The 26,147-nt window shown below is 40.4% G+C and overlaps 1 protein-coding gene across 1 annotated transcript in view; it reads left to right on the top strand.

Moving 5' to 3' along the window:
* The first annotated feature begins 1,290 nt into the window (after positions 1 to 1,290).
* The window catches only part of LOC128536307 (AT-rich interactive domain-containing protein 1B-like), a 215,798-nt gene continuing 190,941 nt past the window's right edge, over positions 1,291 to 26,147 (top strand). The window contains exon 1 of the mRNA XM_053510516.1: positions 1,291 to 2,412. Coding sequence (XP_053366491.1) covers positions 1,291 to 2,412 — 1,122 coding nt within the window. The remainder of the gene's footprint in view (positions 2,413 to 26,147) is intronic.

A 26,147-nucleotide genomic window follows, 5' to 3' on the forward strand; every position in this document is an offset into this window, starting at 1 on the left:
CGTGAAAAAATGGATATTCATAATAATCAGAAAAAAACTTTCATGTTTTACACCTGGTTCATTGTGTGTGTGTGTGTGTGTGTGTGTGTGTGTGCCGTGTGTAAAATAAAGAAGACTAATGAAAATGTACATATAACATATAATTAGATTATATATAAAACTTATATAAATATAACCAATTATACCAATTTCCAACACTATAATTATATTTTTGCATATAAAAACAAACATTTTTTTTACTTTCCAGAAAAGACATGTAAAATAAGTAAAATAAAGGTTCACTTAACCTTTATTTATGATTCAGATAAACTGAAAATGGTGAAGTTTTCTTTTTACTTTTGTCGTTCTTACTATGCTAACATTCTTGAGACCTGTGGTCACTAAATCTTGCACAAAACCCACATTTTTTAAAACTTGCTTTGCTTGACTTTCCACTAAGATAAACAAATTTTGAACGGCACGTGCTCGGCTTGGTTGCTCGTATGCTGAAAATGTTTCGCATGCCAAGGCACATTTCTTGCAAAATTTTAGTATTGAAAGTGAAAATTTGCAAAGTGGGGTGTTTATATGTACAGGTACCACTGTACGGGTGTAATAATTATTGAACATCTGGTGACACTGGTGCTCAGCGTGCCATCATCAGCCGGTTTCAGGGCTGTGCAGTAAAAACAACGTCTACAAGTAAATAATCTTTTGTTTAAAAAAATCAAAACATTAAAAATGTTGCGCTGGAAACAAGATTTTCTTTAACTGAGACATGTATCAGGGAGCACACTCCGGCGCATGCGCAGAACAACATTTGTAACAGGTAGAACACACACACACACACACACACACACACGGCTGGAGCGTTCCATTCCGCGAGCGCAGAGATCCGGGCCGGGTGTTGCCGCGCGCACGGGGAGGCGGAGAGGCGGATAAGAGCAGCGCGAGCGCCTGTCACGCTGAGCCGCAGAGGGCTGCGCGCGGACGCACAGGGTTACGCACGGCTTTACGCACAGAGACGCGGCGGCGGCGGCGGCGGGGAAAGTTTCACCTGAAAGCCCGGAGCAGCCCGAGGAAAGTTTCAGCATGAAGCCGCGCTGACAGCTCCGTCCTCCGGCACCGGCACCGCGGGAGAGCAGCGGACCGCAGACCGAGCGGCTTAACGGCACCGTGTGTGACTCGAGTCGGGGTTTACTGTGGTGGTCCAGTTTGGATTGTTTTTGTGTGTGCGTGTGTGTGTGTGTGTGTGTTTTAGTTTTCAGAATGTTGCAGTGAGAGAGAGAGAGAGAGAGAGAGAGAGAGAGCATGGCTGCGCAAGTGGCACCAGTCCCGGCCGCGTCTAATAACAAGAGCAAGACTTTACCGGGGGTTTTGGGACAAGATTTAAACTCCGGGAAACGCGCAGGAGGAGGAATAGCGGAACTGAGAGGCGCGAATAATAATACTAACAACACTACCACTAATAATAATAACAATAACCATCATGTGGATCGGCGCTGCGAGGACCTGAGCCGGACTGGTGGGAGCCTAACAACTTCGGTCTCATCCTCATCATCATCCTCATCATCTTCATCGTCTTCATCCTCGATGTCGTCGGGCTCTCCGGGTGTAGACACGGGTGGGTTTGTGGTGAACCATAAGCTGAAGCACGCGCCCGGAGATCTCCATCTGAACCAGTTTCACGGGAACCAGCGCGCCGCGCAGAATAACCAGGAGAGCCCTGCGGACAGTCAGAGGCTAGGAGGCAGGGAGACCGGGCTGGGAGGCACGCCTGATCAACACATGTTCAGTGCAGTGAAAAGTGCAGAAGATCAGCCTTGTAGAACCTCGGAGCACATGAGTAAGAGCAGCAGGTACGAGCAAGGCAATTTGGCACCGCATCTCCAAGCCTCCCATGCCCAGGGCGCAGCAGCAGGAGGAGCAGGAGCAGGAGGAGCAGGAGGAGTGAAAACACCGGTTTCTGACTTCAATCACTATTTTGGAAGTTCAAGATCAGGACCCTGCTTCGATCAGCACGGCGCGCAGCAGGGCTTTGGCACTTTGATGTATCCCGCCACTTCTAATCATCATGTGGAAGCCTCACCAAACTCGCACGAAGGCCATCAGAAGAGTCAGTACGGCGCGTACCCGGGCTACGGGGCTGCGGGATACAGTAACCCGGCCTCAACTCAGGCCAAATGCGCTCCGGTTGGGGCGATGAACAACGCCGGGGGGTTTTCACGTTTCCCGGGACAGAATCAGCATCCATCGGGAGCGACCCCCACCCTGAACCAGCTGCTCACCTCCCCCGGGCCCATGATGCGATACTATGAATACAGCGGCGGCAAAGACGCGAGCTCTCAGTACGGGTGCGGGAGCGCAGGGTGGCCGGGACAGAGGGCTCATCCCGGGGCTGCGAACAGCGCGCAGAGCGCCACCCGGGGCCAGGTACAGATCCCAGTGTAGAGCGCACTGCGTGCTTATGTCTTTATCTCTTTGTTTCTCTCGTATATGTCGGAAAAAAAACCTGCACGAGGAGAAATGCTCACTGTTTATATTAAAATAATGATTTATGTTTTAGTACGTTTCAGCAATTTAGTTTAAAAAGGGTTTTGGTCAGATGGACCCAAAGTTGGGTTTAGTACATTTAACAGAAGTGAGACTAAATAAAAAAACAACAACCCGAATTCCATTATCTCAATTAAATGACTCAGATAATTTAACAAAAATCTAAATATAGTTTAAATAGTCTGCTTTTACATGTAACATGTTAAGGTTTAATTATTATTATTATTATTATTATTATTATTATTATGACATAATTATTGTTATAATGTATTAGCTTATAGACCTAGGCTCACAATGTACTGGGGTGTAAATTAGTATTTTATGCTTTTATATGTGCACCTGGTGTATAATGAAAGTGCAGAACTTTTCACACCCTAGCATTATAGAACCTGATCTCTCTCTCTTTCTCTCTCTCTCTCTCTGCTGATGCTGTGTTACTTTTTACACAGCAGAATTTTTATAATGTGTTTCAGCAGTTTATAGAGAACTTTATTGCCTCGTGAAGGAAAGCCTACTGCAAAGCACCTTTGAAAATTTTCCCAACACAATATGCTCATTAAATATTGATTATTGTCTATAAAATAATTTTTTTTGAAGATTCATTGTGAAGTGCAAAAATATATTGCTATGTTCACCCGGACAGCACTGTGAGTCTGTTTGGTGTTGGAGATCTATTGCTATATTTACTGAATATCGCAGCACGTAATGAGAATATTACTTTTAAGTGGCAAGTTGTACGTCTTTTGTTTTGTGATTTCGGGGTTAAAGTAGTCGTCCTGTTTGCGTTTATAAAGGACAGAAGTCGTGATAGTTAAAGGTTGACTGATGTCATTTTAATCGCACAAAACCTTCATACTAGTTACATGATCATTACATTATAATTGCTCTAATAGACTACACTAACTGCTATTATCCTCTGATGGGTGTCATATAGACCTGCGCACTTGTGCACTTGTTCGTTTCTGCCCTCCAGGCTTGGAGTGTGAATAATGGAGGTAAAGCCGGCATGGGCGCTCTGCCAGCCCGCTGCTCTGAGTTTACATCAAATCTGACAAGTGACTGGCTCGCGCTTTCCATATGGGCCACATAGAAATAGAAAAACTGCTGAGTGCTCCCTCTTTCAGCAAAACGTGGCTGCGTCATCTACGTCTCTGTCATGACAAGTAGATAAATGTCTGTCTGATGTTTATTACCAAAAGACCAATTGTGTGGATGTTTACATTGATATACCAGTCAATTTCTGGGCTGCATTATTCCTAAATCATTTGTATGTTGGAGTAAATATAATTTGATCAGTTATAAATGAAACAAAATTAATTATTGTAAAAGAATATTAGCATGGTTTTCCTTCGTTTTATTATATGGAAACATTGTTTATATTCAAACCTTTATCCTTTTTAGTCCTTATTTCTTAATGTTAGTCAAGAACAAACATATTGAATTTTTGTGAAGGCCCGTATGGAGAATTTCCAATTTTGTTAGGGTTTTTTATTTTTTATTTATTTTTTTTTACACTGCCCTAGATGATCACAGATGTAAACCTTTAAAAATACATGCAATTATTTTGCTCATGTTATGATGCTGCATTTCCCAAAGCTGAAGGCTGTCAATTGCAGTGAGCTAAAATTCTTTTCTGGGCCACAACATACCTCCAAAGACACTCTGGCCTTTATATGTGTGTGTGTGTGTGTGTGTGTGTGTTTGTTTACATGGCTAGCACTAGCAGTTTAGCTGATTAGGCGGTCTGAGTGAAATTTTAATTTGCTCCGTTGCTCGTGATAAGGGCCGGCAGTGTTTTCATCTTCCAGGATGAAACGCCAAATGCCAGAGCTTAATTGGCATATGGGTTATCCCAGGATTGGCTTCTTTTTTTTTTTTTTTTTTGTTAAAATGCCAGCTAATTTTAATTTTATCTAAAAATTAAATAAAATAACTGAAGATTTATTTTTAGTTAAGCAGAAACATTGGGATCCAAAGATCTTCTTAGTAGAATTCAGGCTCACATTAACAGTTTCTTGCATTACAGGATCATAGTGTGCTGTTTTTTTCAGTGATCTGCACGGTGTATATTTACAGAGGAAATAGCATTTGCACTGGAGTTGAAAATGAAGATGGTTAATTTCCAATTAATAGTTGTTTGCCAAAGTTGTTTAAAAAAAAAAAAATCGGGTGCATCCAGTGGGCCTAACCAGGCATGTAATAAGCCATATGAACTCCATATGTTTCTGGAGACAGTGATTGGAATCAGTGAAATTCTGTAGACTTGTTGCTCATTTTTTCCTACTAAGAGCTCTGTCAAAATAGCATTTGTGAACGCTGAGTAAAACTGGAACCTCTGCAGAAATCTGATTTTTGGTTGCCAATTTCAATTATAGAGGCTTAGAGCTGCTACAGAGGTACTGCTTATTTCTGTAGACCATCCAGACACTTAATTCTCAGTGCTGTTTGTTACAATATCAGAACAAATACATCTCCCACTGTCAAAAGTGGATATAATCAGTGGGAGATAAAACATGACAGGACATGCTGTTATAGGCTTTTCTGTTGCCACCCTGAAATTGATTATTTTCTTTTAACAGCAGTCTCCTAATGTTTTACTCATCTTATATCACTGCTGTTTGCCAAAAAAGCTCTTCTTTCCGTTTAATAAGGGATGACAGTACGTTCAGAGGATTTTTTTTATTATTAATTTTTTGTTATTATTATCGTGGCGTAGCATTAGCATGAAAATAAATCATTGTATTTTATAGGCACTTTATGAATCAGTGAAGGACACGATGCATTATAAATGTTTAAAGCAATAGACAATCATTCCTGTATTTTATCATGTTATATTTACATTTTAAAACATGAGTTCTTGCTCTTATTTGTGTTATGCAGAATGTTTTATTATAGAAACCTTCACCATATAAAGGACTGTAAGGTTTTTTGTTGTTGTTACATAACAGCATATATTTAATTCCATTTATTATTAATCTTAGCTCAATCCTGGGCAAATTGATGATATGAACATGATAAATTATATTACTGTTCATTGTATAATATATTTTTATACAAAGTATATTACTTTGTGTCTCAGATAGAAGCATTTGGAAATTTGCCTTAAAAATCTGAATAATTTAATTGTATATCCTCTATTTTAATACTACATTTATTACTATATGTTATATATTGATATCTTAATAAGAATATGATAATATTATTAAAATTATCTCAATGTAATATACATTATACTATTTATCTTTTCTTGCACTCATCCCAGTGTTTCACTAGTGCTTGGATACCATCAGGGTAGAACGTTTTCTCAGTAATAATCGGACTGCCTGTCTAATTCACGTCTGAAATACTGGCCTCCCAGGAACTCCTTTAAATGTTGCAAACATGTGGAAATGGCTTGTAGCGAGGTCAGGACTGCGACCTGTAATGTGAAAATGGTGTTGCTGAATAATTGTATGTACAGTTCTTATAGACACACATGTCTTTTGCACGAGTTGAACAAAAAATTTTCAAGGATCAGAATGTTCACTAAATGTTCCCAGGATGACTGCAGTGAGCTCACAGACGTACGCCCTTCTTTAAAATGTTCGCACCATTTAAATGTTTTACTGCATCTAAGTGATGAGACACCATACTGTCCTTAAAGTCTTCCGTCTTTTTATGCTTTCATTCACGAGAAATTTCATCACAAATCAAAGGTTTATCACAGGTTTAACTTGAACATTATATATATATATATATATATATATATATATATATATGTGTGTGGGTGTGTGTGTGTCACCCAGACTTTTTGTTTTTTAATCCAGCTGTGATTTCTTTGGTGCTTTTGTGGTAATGTGGATGTTGTAACAGTATTTTGGACCAGAGAGCTCAGCCCTGCTGAAAAACCGGCTTTGGGATGCTCTGATATTTAAAAAAAAAAAAAAAAAAAAAAGGCATGTATGTGTGTGTGAGTATGTGTCTGCGACTGTGTGTGGTTGAGCAGCACTCCGGCCTGCACTGCCAGTGCTGTGTCTCTCCGGTTATTGCTCTCCACAGGGGTGTGAAGAGGGGCTGCTGAGTGCTGCTTCTGGGGAGCTGATGGTGGAGAGTAATGGAAAAAAAGGCTCGTATTTGAACTCTGGAGGGCAGTCTCTCTGGAAGACCTCATGCACCATAAAGTATTATCATTTACTTCACATCACATAACCAAAGTGCTGAATTCCTACGCGTTGGAGAATATCACACAGTCTTCCATGTTTCATTGGAATGAGTGCAATAAAAGGTGTTTACAATAAATTGCAGTAAATTGCTCGTGTGCGTTTGGCTCAGTGCCAGTCCGAGCCTTCCAGGAGCCTTATCCTTCATTCATACTGGCAGACATTTTTCGCCTCACATTGCCTGCTGGGTTGTAGCCATGATTTCTGTTTTAGCGTCTCGATCGCAAAATGCCGTTTCTGACAGTTCTTCCTGTTGATGGATTTGTGTTGTTTGTCTCTGTGTCTATCCTGTTTACTTCTCCTAATGAATCCTGTGACTTACTCAGATGGATAATGTAAAGACCTGAACCTGCACCAGAACACCAGCTCACCTTTGTTTCAGTTTGTAAAATGACGTGGATGCTGTAGATTTGGACTTTAATCATAGAGAAGATCTCGTGCTCATCCCCAGACTCACTTCTGTTCACAACATGTTGGTACTGAACTTCCACCATTCTTCACACCTACTGCTATTGACTTAGGATTTATAATCACACTATACGGTGTCATGCAGGATGGGATCTGTTCCCTCGTCAGTCTTGTTCAGGTCAAAGTTTCATCCTCAGTTTATCTCAGGCAGTGATCTTACCATGCCAGAAAAATGATCTGGTAATACACTATTTATCTAAGGTGCTACAAAATATTTAATACTTCTATTGATTTGATTTTTTTTTTTATTGCTTTTCATTTTTAGGAGGTTTTAGGAGGTTTTAAATATATTACATTATTATATTACAAACACATACAAATATTACAAAGTTACATACAAATGTAACTTTCTAACAATCACAGCTAGGATATATTAGCACCGTACCATAGCCTTGTAACAGTAGCCTGTTTAGCTCATCATAGCTAATTTATACCTAGCGCTGTAGCTAACATCGACTAGCGTATGAGACTGAGCTCGTACAGAGGATTTACGAACATCAGCTTGAGATCTTTAGTCTCACTTTCTCTGTATTTTGCTTCTAAATAAAAAGTTATATAAGAACAAAACAAAACTCACTTTTTATCTCACTTTTGATGTGTTTTTTGTTTTCCTTTTCATCTTGTTAAAATCTACAACTAATAAGTTTAAGTTAGCAGAGAGAAAAGAAAATCTTTTTTGATCAGTTCAAGAAAAATAAAAGTCTTGTAAAAGATTTTCTGAGAACCGTTTTTACAGAACATTCCTACAGGGTTGCTAAAACATTTGTAGCTGTAAGAACATTAACGCTGACATTTGCAAAAGCGTTTTGTCTACATTGGGGGGAGAAAATTGCAGAATGTTATTTTTATATTTCAAGAACCTGTTTTAAAATACTGAATGTTCTCAGTTTTAACGAGGGACAAACGGGAAGCTGCTGTACTGTAGAAGCGTGACAGCTCTTTAAAAAAATTTGTGTATATCTCATTTTTGCAAAATTAAAAACATAAATACATAAACCGTGATGGCACGTGGTGTCTTAGAAAATTGGCAAATCGTACACAGCGTGAGTAATTTGCTCCAAAAAAAAAAAAAAAAAAGACGAGGCTCACTGTGCTCTGCGCTCGTTCCCCCGTTCCCTCTGTCTCTCTTCTTTGATTTTGCTTTCTGTCAGTCACTTACATGTCTGGCAGCGAGCCAGCCCTGTGGCTTCACCTCTCCGTCACTCCGTGACCTTCACACATGGAAATTAGCCACGTGCTGCTGTTGAATGAGCGCTACCTCCCCCAAGGAAAAAGGAAAAATTCTTTTCATCCTTTCCACTTTTCCCACTCCCGAGAGCGTTGCTAAAGCCCTTACGTCCTCCAAATGGAGAGAGGACAGGAGAGGAGAGGCAGATCCAGGAAAAGCTCGTCCTCGGTCCAGAGGGAGGACGGTGCACAGCGGGCGGCCAAGGAGAGCGCGGAATTCTGAAGCCCAGAGGGTTTTGTGTTTGAACATCTGCTGCTTTTGTAGCATCATGTTATAGATAGTGTGCCTCACGCTTCCTTATTTCTGGTTATATACTGTAATATTTCATGTCTGAAACGTTTCTTCCCCCCAAATCTCTCCTGAATCTTCGTTTTACTTTCTTTTTTTTTTTTGTATCTTCCAGCCAAGAATAGTGACACAGAGCTTGTGCTTGAAATTGGGCAATTTTAGAATGACAGGCATTGATTAGTGTGACTGGTCATGGATGAAGGTGTTGATTTCAGGTGATGTGTGTGAGAATGAGCAGAGCTGTCAGCCACCTGTGTCAATAAACCTGTCATTTTCAGCAGTACTGTACCCCGGTGTATTTTACAGATAGAACACAGAATTCAGCATACAGTAGATAGAACATCGTGTTTAATGCCAATAGGTGGAATGGGTTTTACATTTAGGGGAAAATGTAGTAAGCTGTGTGAAGGGATGCAGAAAAACATAACATAAGAACATGTTTTTGTTACACAACAGGTATGTGTACATGAACAATGATATTCCAATAATAATAATCAGAATAATCGAAATAACCGAATCAGAACACAAATGCTCCGTGTGTAAGCACCTCTCACCCGAGGTCTGACCCGATCGGAATACATTTTCAGAGTGTTTTAAACCTTTGATGATCGGTTCTAAAGGTAGATATTAGCCATCTAAACACTTGATTTGATCGTTCCTTTGTTGTTGAAATAAATATAATCTTTCTGCACATGTTTGCCCCATATGGGGGTAACAGTAGGTGACAGGACTGGTTTCTTGGAAGGAGTTTTGCATTGGAGCACCTGATTGATAAACTCGGTGAGAGCACGCCTCTCGCACGAAGAGTCACTGATTGGCTCAGATTTCACACTTAGGGAAGCATCTAACCAATCACAGACGAGACCGCCCCCTGGTCTTCAGTGAAACCAATCAGAATGCAGAAGGCAGGATTTGTCAGAAAAGCCCAACCTAACCTCAGAGTTGGAGCACAATACTTTTTTTTCTCCCTCTTCTTTTTCTTCTTCCTGTTTTCTTTTATTATTCCCAGCAAATGAAATGCTGCAGGAAAATCTTTTAATCAGACATGAAAAACGTTTCTGTCTAATGAAATGCTTTGAGCAGGTAAACGCAACAGCGTCCGTGTAAACAGTTAAGTTTGAATCTCTAAATGGAATGATTTCAATGGGATTGGAGAAATATTGTCCAAGTAAACATAGCTACTGAAATTGATACCAAAACGAATAACCTTCTTGGGTTGTTTTATTTTCCTTTTTAATTGATTTTATTTTGGAAGATTTGTTGCCATTTAAACGGTTCTTTAACAGAGAGAGAGAATGAGGGGGACCGACCTGAACATGCAGAACAGTATCAGTGACTGTGGCCTTTTAAAAGGAGCGAATGCTTCATGTTTTGCACCTTCCCTTGTAAGTGTACTGTAGCACCGAGTGTAAAGAAGGAGTGCTTGTGCTCTTTCACACACAACGGTTTATCTGCATGTCTGCTTTGTAGAAGCATGCTCACCTACCTTTGTGTGTGCACCTTACACTTATTTTTAATGCCCGTGGTCCTACTCAGTGCTCAGCTTGGCCATGTTGTAGTGCACTTAAACACCATAAGGTCACTTGTAGTTTTTTAAACGCAGTTTGCTCTCTGATTTGCTTTGATTGTCATCTTTATTTGTGAGAATCCTAATAGTTAGCATTTTGTGCCATGTGTTCATTAGCGAGACAGTGCACCCTGTGCTTACGTTACACACAGTATTACTACCTGATCATGTGTATTTATGAATAAGCACGGTGTCAGACAGATCCCTAGCATTTGATACCTAGCTGGTTATCTAGATTTTTTTTTTCCACCTGCCTAACATTTATTAGCTAGCAAGAATTTGCAAGCAGCGTATCTACAGTGTCTCATATGTTGATATGCTGTATGGACAAAAGACACGTACCCTTGAGATTAGCACTACTTTTAGCACCTTTTATTTCAAAAGTGTTTGTATTTCTGATGCAAATGTCCTGTAGTCGGGGTAGCACCTTCATTCTACTGTACACGTCACCTCTTTGTTCTGCTCATATCATGACCTAATTAGTGGCTGCAGAGTTACAGTTGCTCACAAGTGCCAAGTTGTTAGCTTCCAGACCGTATTAGCCTCAAACCCCCCCGCGCTTCTGGCAGCTACAGCTAATCAATGGGGATGCTAATCCATAACTGTCTCAAGATGCGGATAAGTTATCAGCGTTATGCAAAAAAATAAAAATAAATGAATAAAAAAGGAAGTAAAGAAACAAGCACAATGGAATCGGTCTTTTTATTGATTATAGATCGTTTAGGAAATCTTAGTGTAAATAGAAGAATAAACGGCCCTTTATATTCATCTATGAGAAGGTCTTTTGATGAACATCCACTTGCATTATAGGATAAGAACGCAAAGGTTACTATAATGTCAACTGTATGTCAGTGGCTTCTCTGTTTACGGTTTTGTAGATCACATTACCATAATCAATCGTTCGAGCAGCTGAACTCTTTGTTTCCCAGTCGAAAATCGTGCCTCTTTTTCAAACTGCTGCTGTGTCTCTATTTTGGTCTGAAATTGATGTGTCAGAGAGACGGCACTCTTACACTTGTGAGCTTTTAGCTAAATTAAGACGACTCATGGAGAAAAGCTTTTCATGCCAAGCACAATGCGTTATAGTCCTCTCCTGTCTAAGGATGATATATTTCTCTATCTCTTTCCTTTCTCTTTCCTCTTGTCCTACTACTGTACTTGCTTTTAGGCCGGCGTTTCGCGCAGTCAGCTCTTCGTCCATTTAGTCTTCTATATTTTGGTGCTGTAATTAATTCATTAAGACCTGTGCGTTTGGTTACGCCACCGTGTTACTCAAACCGAATGGACATAATTCACGGACGGTGCTGGATCTCGATCGAGAGAAAAGTCGAGAACTCCAATTAACTCATTTTAGCCCCTCAGCAGTTTTTTTTTCTTCCTTTTACGTTTCCCGCCTGCTAAATGTCAGCCCCTGACTGTCCTTGCTGGCCGTGTCCTTTTCGTTGACCTTCCCTCAGCCTATCTGCAACAAACCATCATTCAAGTCGTTAAGCTTTAATGATGAATTGTTTCATTATTTCATTGCAGGAGAAAAGAAAGTAATTTGGTCCAATTAGTGGTAATTAAGACCTGTAGGAGCGAGAAGATTTAAAACCCATGTGTGTCTTGTGTGAGCAGATCCCAGGTCCAAAAGCGCTGGTGATCTACAGGGTGGAATGGGTTCGCAGGTCACGGGGTGAGTTTTGAAGGCTATTTGACCTTTTGCTATCTGCTTGTGAGGAACATGTGAGAGCTTATTAGGCAACAAAACAGCAGATATATTGGCTCAAAGGATGTGACTTTTCCCCTTCAGGTTATACACATGTTTACTAGGCCAAAGAACCAGCATTTCTCAATGGACATGTTCAGAGTATCAGAGTCCTGTGGCCTATTGTCTGAACATTTATAAGATTATAAGTATACTTATATATAATAAAGAATAAAAGAATACTTGGGGACACAGTAGTAATAATCAGAGGTGATGTGATGCAGGGTGGTAAGTTTATTATTTCTTTTATGCCACAGAATATAGAACAACTTTATACTTTGTATCCATTTATGTTACAGAATGGCAGTGATGTTATAGACACTATGTGATGTTATAGACACTATGTGATGTTATCGACACTATGTGATGTTATAGACACTATGTGATGTTATAGACACTATGTGATGTTATAGACACTATGTGATGTTATAGAAGCTTTAAACAGTCCTTATCACAACAGCCTCGATTATTCCTTCCTCTTTCACTTTCTTGAATATAATAAGACAAAAAGTGTCTTCTTGTTAATATAAAAATAACAAAAGAAGACTTCCCACAACGAATAAAAAAAAATATTGGCTTATTACAAAACATCAACAAGTCAATAGGTTTATTTACACAGACCATAATAGTCAAATAATAATCGCCAGATTAGTCCAATTAAAAACGCATCATGTAACCACCTCACGCGGAAGAGTATGAACCAATCCGGCACTCGTCATGTCACGAAGTTAGATTCTGATTCAATACTTTGAGCAAACACGTGAACATGCATCTTATCATCTTGTTGGAATATAGGAAATAAATTCTTCTAATGTAAACCTAGCTACTGATTAAACTTTGGTTAATAACAACACTTTATTAGTCATAGAGTGTGTGACACATCTACTCCTTTTGCTCTATCTATCTATCTATCTATCTATCTATCTATCTATCTATCTATCTATCTTATATGATCATATTGAGCAATAGTTTAGATATTCTTATTTTCATTTTTTCGTCACATTATTTCTTTTTGGCTAAAATTGTATTTAAAAGTGAACGCTTTGTTATTGTCTGTTTAATATCACTTGACAGTTATTTTTTTAAGGATGTGAAGTTTCGTCACTGTTTACTATAAACCGACCCTTTGCTGGTACCTGCGTTACCCTACAGAGTGTAACTTCAGCTAAAATGTTCTGTCGACTAATTAGGGTAAAGCATTAATTAATTTCTTTAAGTTTTAAAAAAAAAAATTCTAGAGTAGTATTTAATGTTTAATAATAATGAGGTATGTGTGTAAATATATGCATTTGCAGTTTATATTGTTTGTATCACAAACATTTCCCTTTGGAAATTCCTTTAGGTCTATTTTAGGCTATTTAATCCAAAGGTAAATGTGCAGCCATAAAAAATATATATAAATTTTAAAAAAATAGAGCATTTGCATGTTTTTCTGGAACGAGCATCAGGTTAGGTTTTGTTTAGCTTCTTTGACAACGCCGGTGGCGACTTGTCATAGACGAGTTATATCCGCTTTTACATATTAATGCATTTCTCACGAGACCGTTCCAGCATGCATACATTTCCATTATTAGGTCTGAGTGTGGTGTAGGCATGTTGATGTGTTTGCTGTGCTGTGCATTATTTCTGCATGTACCTTCCTCACTCACACACTCATTTATTCCCACCGGCATCTTTTCTCAGCATGTCACGTGTCCCCACCGGGCTAAACTCCGGGTCCCGCATGCATCAGGACCCATTACGAATAACGGCCTTTCTGCGTGCGCGTCATTCTCTGCGTGTTATGACACTTATTTTATGACTGCTTACATATCAAATATTTAAATAAACAGAATGGGGGGCTGGCTGCCGCCAGAGGGGAGAGCCATTCATTTCCAAGCGGTGGGAGACAGCATGCGGGTCGCTCGTGAGTGTGTGGTGGAGGGAGGCGGAATGCTAGACGCAGTGAAGAGAAATGCTCCGCTTGGCTCCAATCAAAGCGCCCGACGTCGGGGTTTTTTTTCTCCTACACCCAGCAGCGGTGGCGGCAGAGCCATCAGTCAGCGAGCGTGCCGGCCCCGGTGGCTCATAAAAACGCAGCCCGCCGTGGCGCATGAATATCAATCGCGCACCAAGGAAAGAATACGCCTGGCAAAAAGTGGTATAAAACAACAGTGTTTGAAAAAAAAAAGAAAGAAAAAAAAAGACTAAATGCAGGAGGTAGAAGAGGAGAGCTGATTTATTTGTCTTTCCTTGAGAGCAAGCAAAGCAGTCAGGGCACACAGTGTCGCTCCAACCTGAGATGGTGGGAGGGCCATTACTGTCAGGCTAATCTTAAAATAATTAATTGAGAAGTCGGCGCTTTTAAAGAGTATTGTAATTGAATCCTAAATTAGGTCCGGGAAGGAGGACACGTCCTGTTTTACTATGAGCCTGTTCCCATTCTCCGAGCCAGCATTGTGTGTATTGGCAGCTGAGAGAGGAAGCTAATGATATGTATAGTGAGAGGAGAAAAAAAAAAAAAGGAAAAAAAGCATCTATAATTCATTTTTCTTTTTTGAATTTGAATGTCATGTTGTGAAGACTGAGATAGGATCTGCCAGGTCTATGAGTAGGCAATTCCAACAATATGGCCTCTTCGCCTTGTAAACAAATGTGTAGAATGATGAGTAACAAAGTAAACAGAATGAAATGCATAAATCCTGCATAAGCTATGAATACCTTCAGAGGCATAAAATGTAGGAGCGGCGTGATGGAAGAGTTTTGCATTTTCATGCGCTCTCCGTGCGCTCTGCGGATGAGTCAATAGGCACCGGGCTCGTTCTCACCGCTGCGTTTCTGAGAGCGGTGGGGGTCCATGAACGGATGCTTTGACATTTTGGCAATGGAGCTCATGTTGTTACATATCTCGAGGCAGATGAATTCATCAATAACATTTTTTTACTCTCAGTGGTAGCAGATTGAATCAAGAGTCGAAAAATGAACCGAAGCTAAGTGATGTAAAATATAAAACTGATTATTATGTAATTTAGTACAAACTTCACATTATTTGTATTTACATTTTACATGCTTCTCTCAGGATGTTTGGGTTTGTGCATGAATAACTCTAATAAATTCCATCAGAATCCAGGGGTTCATGCAAAACCTTTATAATCCTTCACTGATTTTAAAACTACTTTTGAATAACATCTGAAACATCTTTAGTTTAAACATACTGTTCCTTATACACTGATTAATTAATTAGTTTGACCAAATAAATGATTGTCCAGTCTTTTCAGCCAGGAGGAAAAGCAGTACAGGAACCTGACCTTACAGACAATTCAAAAGAGAAATAATTATAACGATTATACATCCAACTCTTATTATAAACGATAAACTGTTTTTCTTACTGATTAGTAGTAAATACCTTTAATAACGTCTTTTTTTAATAATGTACACTTGCCATCACAAGCCTATAGGGACTCTGTCGCTTTGCGATAATTTGATATATTAAACATTAACCAGGTATATTTTGAGGGAAACAATATCATATGTAAATATATTTATGATAAATACAAAAAGCAATTAGATGTTCATAAAAGCGCCTCCCATAGTAGCAGTACTGTTTCACTCTTTACTTTAAAGAGGCAATTTTTAAATGAAAGTTATAATAAAAGAGTCATTAGAATCGGTCTCTGTGGATTCTAATGAGGTTTGCTCACTCGTGCATCCATGAGAAAGCGTTAGAAATGTAAGTGTATTGTACAGTATTGGGGATGAACCGATACAGTTGTGGTTATGAATGTGCTTTCTGTGTGTCTGGGTGACTCTGGAGCTGTGCATCAGGATCGCGACCCCATGGGATGCAATAAAACGGTCGTGTACGCAGGGCATTTGTACTTTTCTGCGCGAGTGAGTTTTTAGATATGAAGCTTGTGGGTGGAGCCGGGCACTTAATCAGGACGTGATCAAAACCGACGTTCAGGATCGCTGATCGATGTAATAGAGCTATTTCCTTTCTTTTTTTAAAAACATTCTGTTAATACTTACTTTATTGTGTGTGTGTGTGTGTGTGTGTGTGTGTGTCTTCCTAAAAATATATCACCATGTGGGTGGTCACATGACTCCGCCCCATCCCTTCTGTGACATGGAAGCAGCACTCAGAACTCTTTCAATTGAAAAAAATATAAAAATGAAATAAAAAACATGTTTACAGTACGAACATTATCAGTAAACAAAAACAAATCCATTGACGTGAACATAAAGTATTAACAGTGATGTATTTACAGCATTTGTTTATTCCTCCTTACTATAGTTAGTGATCCGTCAACAAGCTGCCTTAAAGATTTGGCCACACCCATTTTTGGTATACATGGGTGGCCAAAAGTATTAAGACTATTGTAACTTTTATTTAAAAATGACATGTGCCACCGGACGTCTTTCTGACTCTATACCCAGCTGGATCCGGATGGTTCTGGAGAATAAAGGACGTCTTACTAAATATTGTTGAAAAGCAATTTCATTAAAATAAAAAAAAGATACTTATTGTCTTGTCATTATTTTAAAGCATTGGATTTCACGTTTGTCTCAATATGTTTGGCGACGCTGTATACCAGACGCACAGTTAGAGATGTGCGGTAGGTAGCGGCATCCTGTTATACCGCGAGTAACTGTGGGTTCCCGGGTGTTGCCCTGTTCACTTCATTACACGTTCAGGAATGTTGTTCGCGCCCGTGATGTGAGTGTAACCATGTTTGAAATATGACCGAGTGATGACCAGCACACTTACGGTTCCCCGTGCCCATGCTAGAACACCGCAAAAGGCCACGAGGAATGCAAACTGCTTTATCATAATGTGCTCCATACTGTACACCCTACACAGTATGTCACATGGCTAATTTATCCGGCTTCAACCTTTTCTCTTCCAAAAGGCTTTAATGTGCTTTTTTAGAAGCTTTAAAGTCATGTTGCAGTAGTGCAGTGTGTGATTTCATTTAAAACGTGCTGCGTGCCAGATGAGTCAGGCCGAAGCATCTCCAGCGAGGAAGACCTGTAGATCAAAGCTTTTGAAAAATACGCTCTCCATAAAACTGTGACTCCACCGTGACTCATGAAGAAGGCTTGTTAAAAAAAAAAGAAAAGAAAAAGAAAAGCAGAGATTTTGTGGTTTGAGGTCTGGTAATAGTTCTGCAGAATTGGGATGATGTGAACTCGGGTTAGGATAACAGATGTTCTATATTTGGAGTGTTGAAGCAATTCTTTGTCCTGGGGCTGGAGCTCCTCTAGTCAAACAGCCTTGCTTATGTTTCAGCTGCAATCAGCTGTTGGAAAAACAGACTTGGTTTGTCACGGTGTTGAATGGAGTGTGAAAGCAGTGGCTGATTAGCATGTCTACAATCCAGCGCTGACAGACATGTGAACCGCCGCTGTATAGTAACACAACTACTTATCATTTTATTTATGAGTTATGTTAGTCTGCCTTCGAAACACTATATGGACAGAAAAAAATGTCCTCAACTGCACATTCCAAGACCAAAATTTCTTGAATCCAGGCTACTGGTTTGTCTTTCATTATGCACAGTAATTATGCTAAGATCATGTTTTTTTATCTGATATTTTTTGCTGTTTCTGGGAAACCTGACCGCCCACTTTTGGTGAGTCTGTGCCGACTGTAGCCTCAGATTCCTGTTGTTGGCTGACTGGAGAGGAACCCGACGTGGTCTGCTGCTGGTGAAGCCCGTTCACTTCAAGCTGGGACTTTTTCTGCTAAGCGTGGTTGTAAAAAAGTGATTATTTGAGTTCCTGTACATTGATTGCGTTGTGCTCTGACCTCCTTCATCACCAAGACTTTTCCCTTACAGAACCGAATGTTTACAGACTGGTCAGTCTGGTGCTAACACTGATGGTAGGCCTGGTCATCATCATCATCATCATCATCATTATCATCATTATCATCGTCATCCTCGTTCCGGTCAAGTTCATGGGCTGTAACCTGCATGAGTTTATGGATTATTGTGAGAATAAGCAGGAGTAAATGGTTTTTGATGAGAGATGAGAACTGTGGATGAGACAATCATTGATTATATTGATTATACTCGATAATCATGTGATTTCTTGTGCATTTCAGGTGATCGATTATGAAAAACGGCAATCGATTTTATTGATTAAAAATTCCTAAAACACACCATGTTGGATGCTGAAGGCTGGGGCTTTGTTGCAGAAATGCTCATGTGTATATTACAGATAACTGTGCGTGCTCACAACACGGTTGTCTATGGCTAACCGGACCTAGCCGTATCGCTGTATGGCTAATCCAGTAAGAAAAGACTTACATTTGTACTAATTACACTATAATTGTGAAAGTATCAGCGGGTCTGCAGAAGCTTAATGAGTCTGATTGTTTTGCGTGGATGAAGGTTGTGGAATTTGGCCCTGATTACTTACATTCAAAAGAAGCATCGTACTGTGCAGTTAACCCCATTATTAACTGATTATTGATTGGTTTACTCACACCGATGATTGATTATGGAATAGTTACCGACTCCCATCACTAATAAGAAGTGTTATGAAGTTTATTACCTTATTAACTAATGAAGATTGATATCTAAACGCTCCATAAAATATTAAGTGAAGCAGGCTATTTAAAGACTGTTCTAACAAAGTAGCATGAAATAAAAACAAGGCTTAACTTTTCCCATTTTTATTTTTTGAAGGTTGTTGTTTGTTTGTCCGAATGAACGTCCCACTACGCTCACACTCTGCTCCGCTGATTTTGGTCTTGAATTATAGAATCGTGGTTTGGTTTGGTTTGTACCCACGGTGATTGGGATGTGAAAGACGAAAGTTTGATGCCGGACATGAATTACCCTCAGGGCCAGGACTTCCTGATTGCACAGCGCTGGCCCGCATGTTCACATCTGGCACTCAGATTGATTCGGAGATCTTAAAAGATTGAAAAAGGGCCTCGGCCCGGCACTCCACTATGGACCGGCCTCGGTAGGTCAGGAGGTCAACAGCAGCCTATAACCTCAGGTCGACAAGCCCATTCTTTCGGGAGCAAAGACATTAAAGGCCAATCAACCCCTGAGAGCTCTTTCCTTGAGCCTCCCAAGGTTTCACAAAGCCGCTCTTATTGTTCTTGTGCACTCTAACGCACCCTCATATCTCATCAGCGCTGTCCCCGATCCGGAAGGTCGTCACTCAGACGGTCCCTAAAATCCAAATCTGATGCTGTTGTACGCAGAATGTCAAAGCGATGGATATGACACAGTAGCGAGGAGGGGGGGGGGGGGGGGCGGGGTGGGGAAATCAATTTTTTTCTAATTAACTTTTAATATTTCCTGCTGAGCAATCAGGGAGTCATCACACAGAGTCCAATAATGAAATCAATTTGGTCCGGATTGTTTCAGGTGACTTTAAATGAGTATCTAATAACTGGAGGAAGATTGAAGGTCAGGAGATGTGTTTGTTGCAGCTCACTTGATAGATGGCGCCTGTGAAATGAAGTGGATGTTTGCGAGGCTGGTCCGCTCTCCACTTCAAAGGCCAGGACTGCCTTGCCCATGGCATCGGGGCTGCATATTTTATCTTAATGTTCTGAACGGCTGTTAATGTCGAATAGCCGGCCGCGAGCTCTGGCTGGTGTTTTGATCCCGCGGGCGCTGGGAGGACCGACTATTATTTTACACCACCAGACCAAAGCTGACTGTTAATGTGCCGGAGGTTTCGCCCAGACGAGTCCTGCGCTGGATGTTCTGGCCTCCTAACATTATCTTCCGTGTATAAGTTTAAGTGTAAGAGAGATCAGTATTAAGTCACAAATGCATTCGATGGTGTTTATCGCTATTACGCTGGTCACGCTAATATACTGTAGAGTAGAATAGTAACTGGTGATTCCTTTGTCATTACGTTGTCCAGTAGTGAGTTAAGAAACAACAATTGAAATAACCATCAAGGTCTCGGAGAAGAAGGAGTGTTTGTCTGATTGATAGGAGAATTATTGTTTTCATTCTCAGAAGCCGGGCTGTAAAGCCGGACGTGTCTCGGCACTGAAGTGCGACTGGAAAGCGTTCCTGGTGTGCCGTCTTTGCCCTCGAGAAAGAGTGGAAAAGAACAAAAAAACTCCACGGCAGTTCTTCATTTCTTCTTAATTTACGCTCGTGGAAATCCTTGATTTTTGTCACGTTGACGAGGAACACCAGCTCCGAGGACCAGGAGAACCGTCGCCTGTCTCTGTCTCAGACGCCGCTCAGGACAACCAGTGTAGACGTGCGCGTCTGGCGGGACCGTGATGCCTCTAACTGCTGACTGTCCTGTGTTTGTGCTGATGCCATGATGCACACAAGCAGACACACACACACACACACACGTTTTTCCTTCTGACAAATTGATGTCGACTAACATTTTAACAGTGTGTTTGTTAATAAGAGTGTAACCCCCCCCCTCTCTCTCTCTGTATCTTTCCATCCTTGTGTCCGTGTCTCTGTTTGCTGTGTCCTCTTCTGAATCCTGTCTGTTATTTATTTTATTTTTGTTTTTATATTTTATTTTTCCGTCTCTGTCCCTTGTTTTTTTTTCATTCCTTCATTCTCTACGTCTCTCACATTCTGTCTCTTTCTACCTGTCTCTGCAGCTGTCTTTTCTTTTCTGATGTTTTGTTTTTCTGCCTCTATTTCATCTCTGTCTCTGCCGTTTTCCTTCTGTCTGTCTTTTTCTTTGCATGCCTGTCTCTCTACTCTGTCTCTCTTATTTTTCTCCTTCACCATTGTCTCTCAGTCTGTCAGTCTTCTTCTTCTACATGTATAGTATTTCTCCACTTCCCTAGCTTTCTAGCTTTCTGTCTGCCTTTTTCCTCCTCAAATGTCCTGTACTGTGTCTCTCCATCTGTCTGTCTCTCAATGTACTCGTCTTTCTATGCAGCTCCCTGTCCTGCAGCGTCTCTCAGTGTACCTGTCTTTCTGTGGTTTCTGTCTCTCTCTTTTGTTCTTATGCATGTCTTTCCTGACCTGTATTCATTTTCTCCACTTGTCCATTTTCTATCAATAGAAATCAATCAATCTATCCTTCTTTCTCTCTTTTTTGTGTCTCCAAGTCAGTTTATCTACATGTTAATGGTTTGCAGTGCAGTTCTGATTTTTAGGTTTGTCTCATTCTTAGCCTTTCTCCCACATCCCTTCTGTCTCTCTCTCTCACACACACACACACACACACACACACACACACACACACACACACACAGTGCTGTGTACAATATCAGAAGTGACTACTGTGTGACACCTGCTCTCCTCCTCTCCTTCTCTCCTTCTCTCTTCCTCAGCCCACCCTTGCCCCCCTCTCGCGCCCCCATTGCCCCCCCCCCACCCCCCTCGCCCCCTCTCTTGCTAATGCCATGCCATCCCGTCTCTACCTGGCCTTCATGCATAGCTGCCTTGGCAACCTCCAACTGGAGTGTTTTGCAGGGAGGCAATTTCCCCTGCAGAAGGTCTCCTCGGACTCGTGCTTGTGAGCACTGACATTTACCGAGAGACGTTCAACAGCAAATATGACACTGCTTGGTGGTTACAGACACACACACACACACACACACACACACACACACTATTCTTATTTTAAACCTTAGCAAACCCTCCACTTAACACAAAGGGTGAATGACATGAGTAAAAAGACAAACAGTGGCAGTCAGTGTAAATCAGACGAATCATTCAGATGCTTAAAGAATCGGATCGTTTTTGCAAATAAATGAGTAAATCTTATACATGTAACATTATTGTCCTATTAACACACTGTGGGTCTCGTAAACATGTACGTTCACTCAACACCTGAACACGTTCACCCGCTATGGAGGTCACACGTTCAACCGAAACGTGACAGATGATGATGGGAAGAAGAAAAGGAAGTTCTGTCTCCTGACGTTGGAAGTGCTACACTGCTAGTTAAAGATGCGCTGATCGATCAGCCAGTGACTGCAGTCGATGTGTTTTCAGCTTGATCAGCGCCGCGACCAGACGATCGGCCTCGGATATGTCACCGAGTTCAGATCAAAGCCGATGCGACAGGAAGAGCACTTTCTAACCGATGCGCTCACGTGTCTGAGGCTCTCGCATGCGATTTCTTCACCTGTCGCTTCATTAGGGGCTCTCTTGTTCTTCTAAGGATTTGTTTATGTTTTCCAGCATCCGGGGCTTTTTGAGGGTCATAACAGGCTCAAAAGGCACGAAAACTGGCAGACAGTTTGGAGTCGCCTGCTATTAGGATGTCTGAGAGTTAGCTTTTTAGACGTCTTTATTGTGACCGAAAGGCACACAGGTTGTGTGGTGCGCCCGGGTGGCGATGGCACGGGTGCTTGGGCCCGCTCATCACTGCTTGCAGAGTTTATTGGTACAAAAAGCAGTGTTTTATTTTTTATTTTGAAATTCGTGTGTGTGTGTGTGTATGTTCTGCAACCTTGTGTAGTTTTTAAAAAATATCATAGTTATGACATAGTCCATGTTTTAATATGAACGTACAATTTATTTTAATGTTAAAGAAAGTGTTTTTGTATGCTGTAGGTTCTTAAAAAGGAAGAAAATTAAAATAGAAATCAGACCATCAGTAGGATGTCCATGCATGCTAGCTTTTTAGCCACGTTTTACTTATTTAATGATTGTACGCAAACAAATTCAACATGCTGCTTTTAACTTTGTTTAAAAAAAATATTTTGATGAACAGTTTAATGCATAATGCATACATATTATATTTAAGATTAACCCTTTGTGCACTACAAGGCAACCCAGTCATGGACTTCAGGTCGATTCCCGTCTCCCCGTGCTTGGTGAGTTTCCTCTGGGTCCTTCGGTTTCTTCCCACAGTCCAAAGACATGTAGGTTAGGTTGATTAGCGTTCCCAAATTGCCCGTAGTGTGTGTATACAGTATGTGTGTGTGTGTGCCCTGTGAGTGATTGGTGCCCTGTCCAGGGTGTACCCCGCCTCATACCCTCCTAGGATAGGCTCCAGGCCATCAAGGTAGAAAGTTCTCTCAGTACGCCGGAGTCGTGACCGGACTGTCCTTGAACTACTTTAATTGCCTTTAGAAAAAAATTTCGATCACCGAAGACAGTGTGTTCTTGCAGGACAATGCATGACCTCAAACGGCCCAGCAGCCCCGCTCGCATGTTACAGGAACTCGTCTGGGAGTGATCACCGCGTCCCCCGTAAAGTCCTGACCTCGCTCCAAGCCGTTAACACATGTTTGGGCCATTAAAGGAGTTCCCAGGAGTCCTGATGATTGTCCTATGATTTTGAGCTTCAGGAATCTGGGAAAGGCACCTGAGTTTTTTTTTTTTTACCATTTAAAAAAATATATAAATATGGTGTTTCTTCTTTAGCCTGTGCATGAAAGATCTTGTTATTGTGACGCACTATAACATTCATTTATTTATTTTCGTTTTGTTAGCTAGGAGTGAAACTTGTCTTTGATGACATCAATATTGCCTTTGCATCCATGAAATTAATTTTCTAATCTTAGTCAGCAGGAGCATGAAATTTGCAGAGATTAATAGCGAGTCATATCTCGTCCCCATGCTGTCTCATGCTCGCGGTTCGTTTGGCTCCTTTTTCTCTTGTTTGCGTACGAGTTTGGCTCCATCATTGTTTCCAGGCGTCTATTGAGCTGCAGGCAGCTGTTGGTAATAGCGGCGTGTGTTTCTGACGAGAGTCTGTGATTGCTTTGGGTTCATTGGCATCTTTTTATTTTCAACCCAGTGGTTTACTTTTCATTATTTTTAAAATTGTTTTATATAAACATTTTCATTTGATTAATATTAATGTTCTGAGATTTTCATGCTCGGGTGCAAGAGATGAGAGTATAAATGGCAAAACTCATCTCAGTACCGGTGGCAGCTGGTGCAAATTTTATTTATTTATTTATTTATTTATTTATTGAAGGGAGGGAGGGAGCATGCAAACAAAATTAAAATGAAACTATTAATAATCGCCTGTAAATAGCCATAAGAAGTGCTGGAAAAGCACCGAGTCTAAGCCGTGATCACTTGATTGCTGCTTATTAGAAGATCAAGTCGATCTGAAACTCTTTAACTTTGTTTTGGCCATTAATAAGTCTTGTTGAGAATGGTCCAATCACATGAGCCCAAATATTTTTCAAAAACATTGATTCGCTAAGAACAAAAGTGGGAGGGTTCGGGCGCGCAGTGCTCCGCCTTAAGGATGATTTGAAAAAATCCAATTAGAGCTCAGGCTCAGGTCACATGCTGTTCGAAAATTTACGTGAGTACATATGTACACAGACACTCGTTTGTCCAGCGGCCCGCGTACACGAAAACAAATGAACGTAATAGTTTACAGTTTTTTTAATTGTAAATAAATAATATTAAGAAATACAGCGGAATCTTGTGACTAAATGACTTCATTTCATTATTAAAATAAATAATTATTATGTTAAATAATTACATGTTAAAGTAGAATTTTTCTCTGCCTAACTTTAAGAGGGCGACGCCCCAGCGCCCCTTATTGACCGGCCGCCCCGCTCAGTACCGTAACACAAAGCAGTAACTTGTCCTTTAATACGTCACACTTGTGTATATTTGAAAAATCAAGGTATTGTTGAAGTTATTTGAAATAATATTACTAGTATTAAACTTTATTAAACTTTTATTAATAGAGCATTTTGTAATTTTATATAAAATGATTTTCAGTTGCAATTAAAACATCGACAAGCCTTTCACATTTCCTATCATCCGCCTGTCCAAACGATTTATGCCTTTTTTAAGCAAAAGGAGTGAAGCTGAAAGTTTTCTGGGCTGGAAAATGTCAAAAGGAGCCATAACGTGGAAAAAGTCTGGGATTTATTACATGGTAAAGTTGCAGTTTTATTAAGGTGGATTTAAAACTTAACAAGGTTTATAGTTTTGTAAAGTCTATTTTCTAGTTATGAGTTGCTCATTAAGACGTGTTCATCCAGACTTCAACTAATACTGTATGCTAATTTACTTAAAGTGGACCTATTATGCAAAATATGCAAACTTAAAAATAAAAATATTATAAAAACTTATTTTCAAAGCCAAAAAAAACACGTTTTGTCTGTTTTCTATTTTTGTATCTGCCGAGGTTTAAACAAGTCAGTTAGATTTGACCCCTAATGTGACCTCATGTAAGAAAATAACTACAGCTCTGCTGCTGCGACGCGGATAAACAGCAGAGTGAAACGGAGGAAGGTTTTAAAGAAGGTATGAAAAAAGGCCTCATCTGAGGAGTGTTTCAGCTGGAACATTAACACTTATTCTTTGTGTGAACTCTGATAGATTGTTGAATAAATAGTAAAACACACACACACTCGACGGGTGCCAAAGGTTCTCTGTTTGTTGTGAGAAAGAGAGCATTTGGTCAGTCGTTCTGTGTCACGTTCGTCCTGTACATCTAAAGAACAAAAGTCATTAACATGTAATTCATACAGTGTGAAGACACGGAGACACAGAGACATGGAGACAGACGAGACCGAAGCACATTTTCCAGTTAAAATAAAAGAGTTCCAGCAAAACATAGAACGCATTGCCATATAAGGAGTTAGGACGTGGAGGGAGTGGGTTAGTTTCATGGACATATGACACGTGCAGTAAGTAAGATGTGTAAGAGATTGAGGAATGGGAAAGTTCACACCCGATCAGGAAGTCCTAACACCAACCTGAGTGCGTATGAGTTCACAGTCAGAAACACAGGTGAGGTGTGAAGTGTAGTTTATTTACAGTTTATTAATAATCAGAACCAGGATGTAAGGCGGACTCGTAAACAGGACGCTGGTCATAAAAAACAACAACAATAACAGAGTTGTGCATGGACACGTACAGGACACTGAAGCTACTGGACACACGGAGAACGTCCCGAATGTCAGAGCGAGTGAGCGAGTGAACCAGGTGTGTATGATCAGCAGTGAGGTGAGAGTGTGTAAGACTCTGTGATGGAGGTGTGTTGTGGTCAGTAGCCACCCTCCCCTCATTCAGGGTCTTAAGGCAATGTTTATCTTTTCATTAACCTGCTGTTACTCGGTTAAAACATTTCCTCTGGTTTATAATGATTAATCACACTTTTAAAATCCTCAGATTTACTTACTGTATAAACGTTCAATATTGGAATAAGGAAATGCACGACAAACTGGTCAGAGGAAACAGA

The sequence above is a fragment of the Clarias gariepinus genome, chromosome 13, assembly GCF_024256425.1.
Source record: "Clarias gariepinus isolate MV-2021 ecotype Netherlands chromosome 13, CGAR_prim_01v2, whole genome shotgun sequence".
Lineage (NCBI taxonomy): Eukaryota > Metazoa > Chordata > Actinopteri > Siluriformes > Clariidae > Clarias > Clarias gariepinus.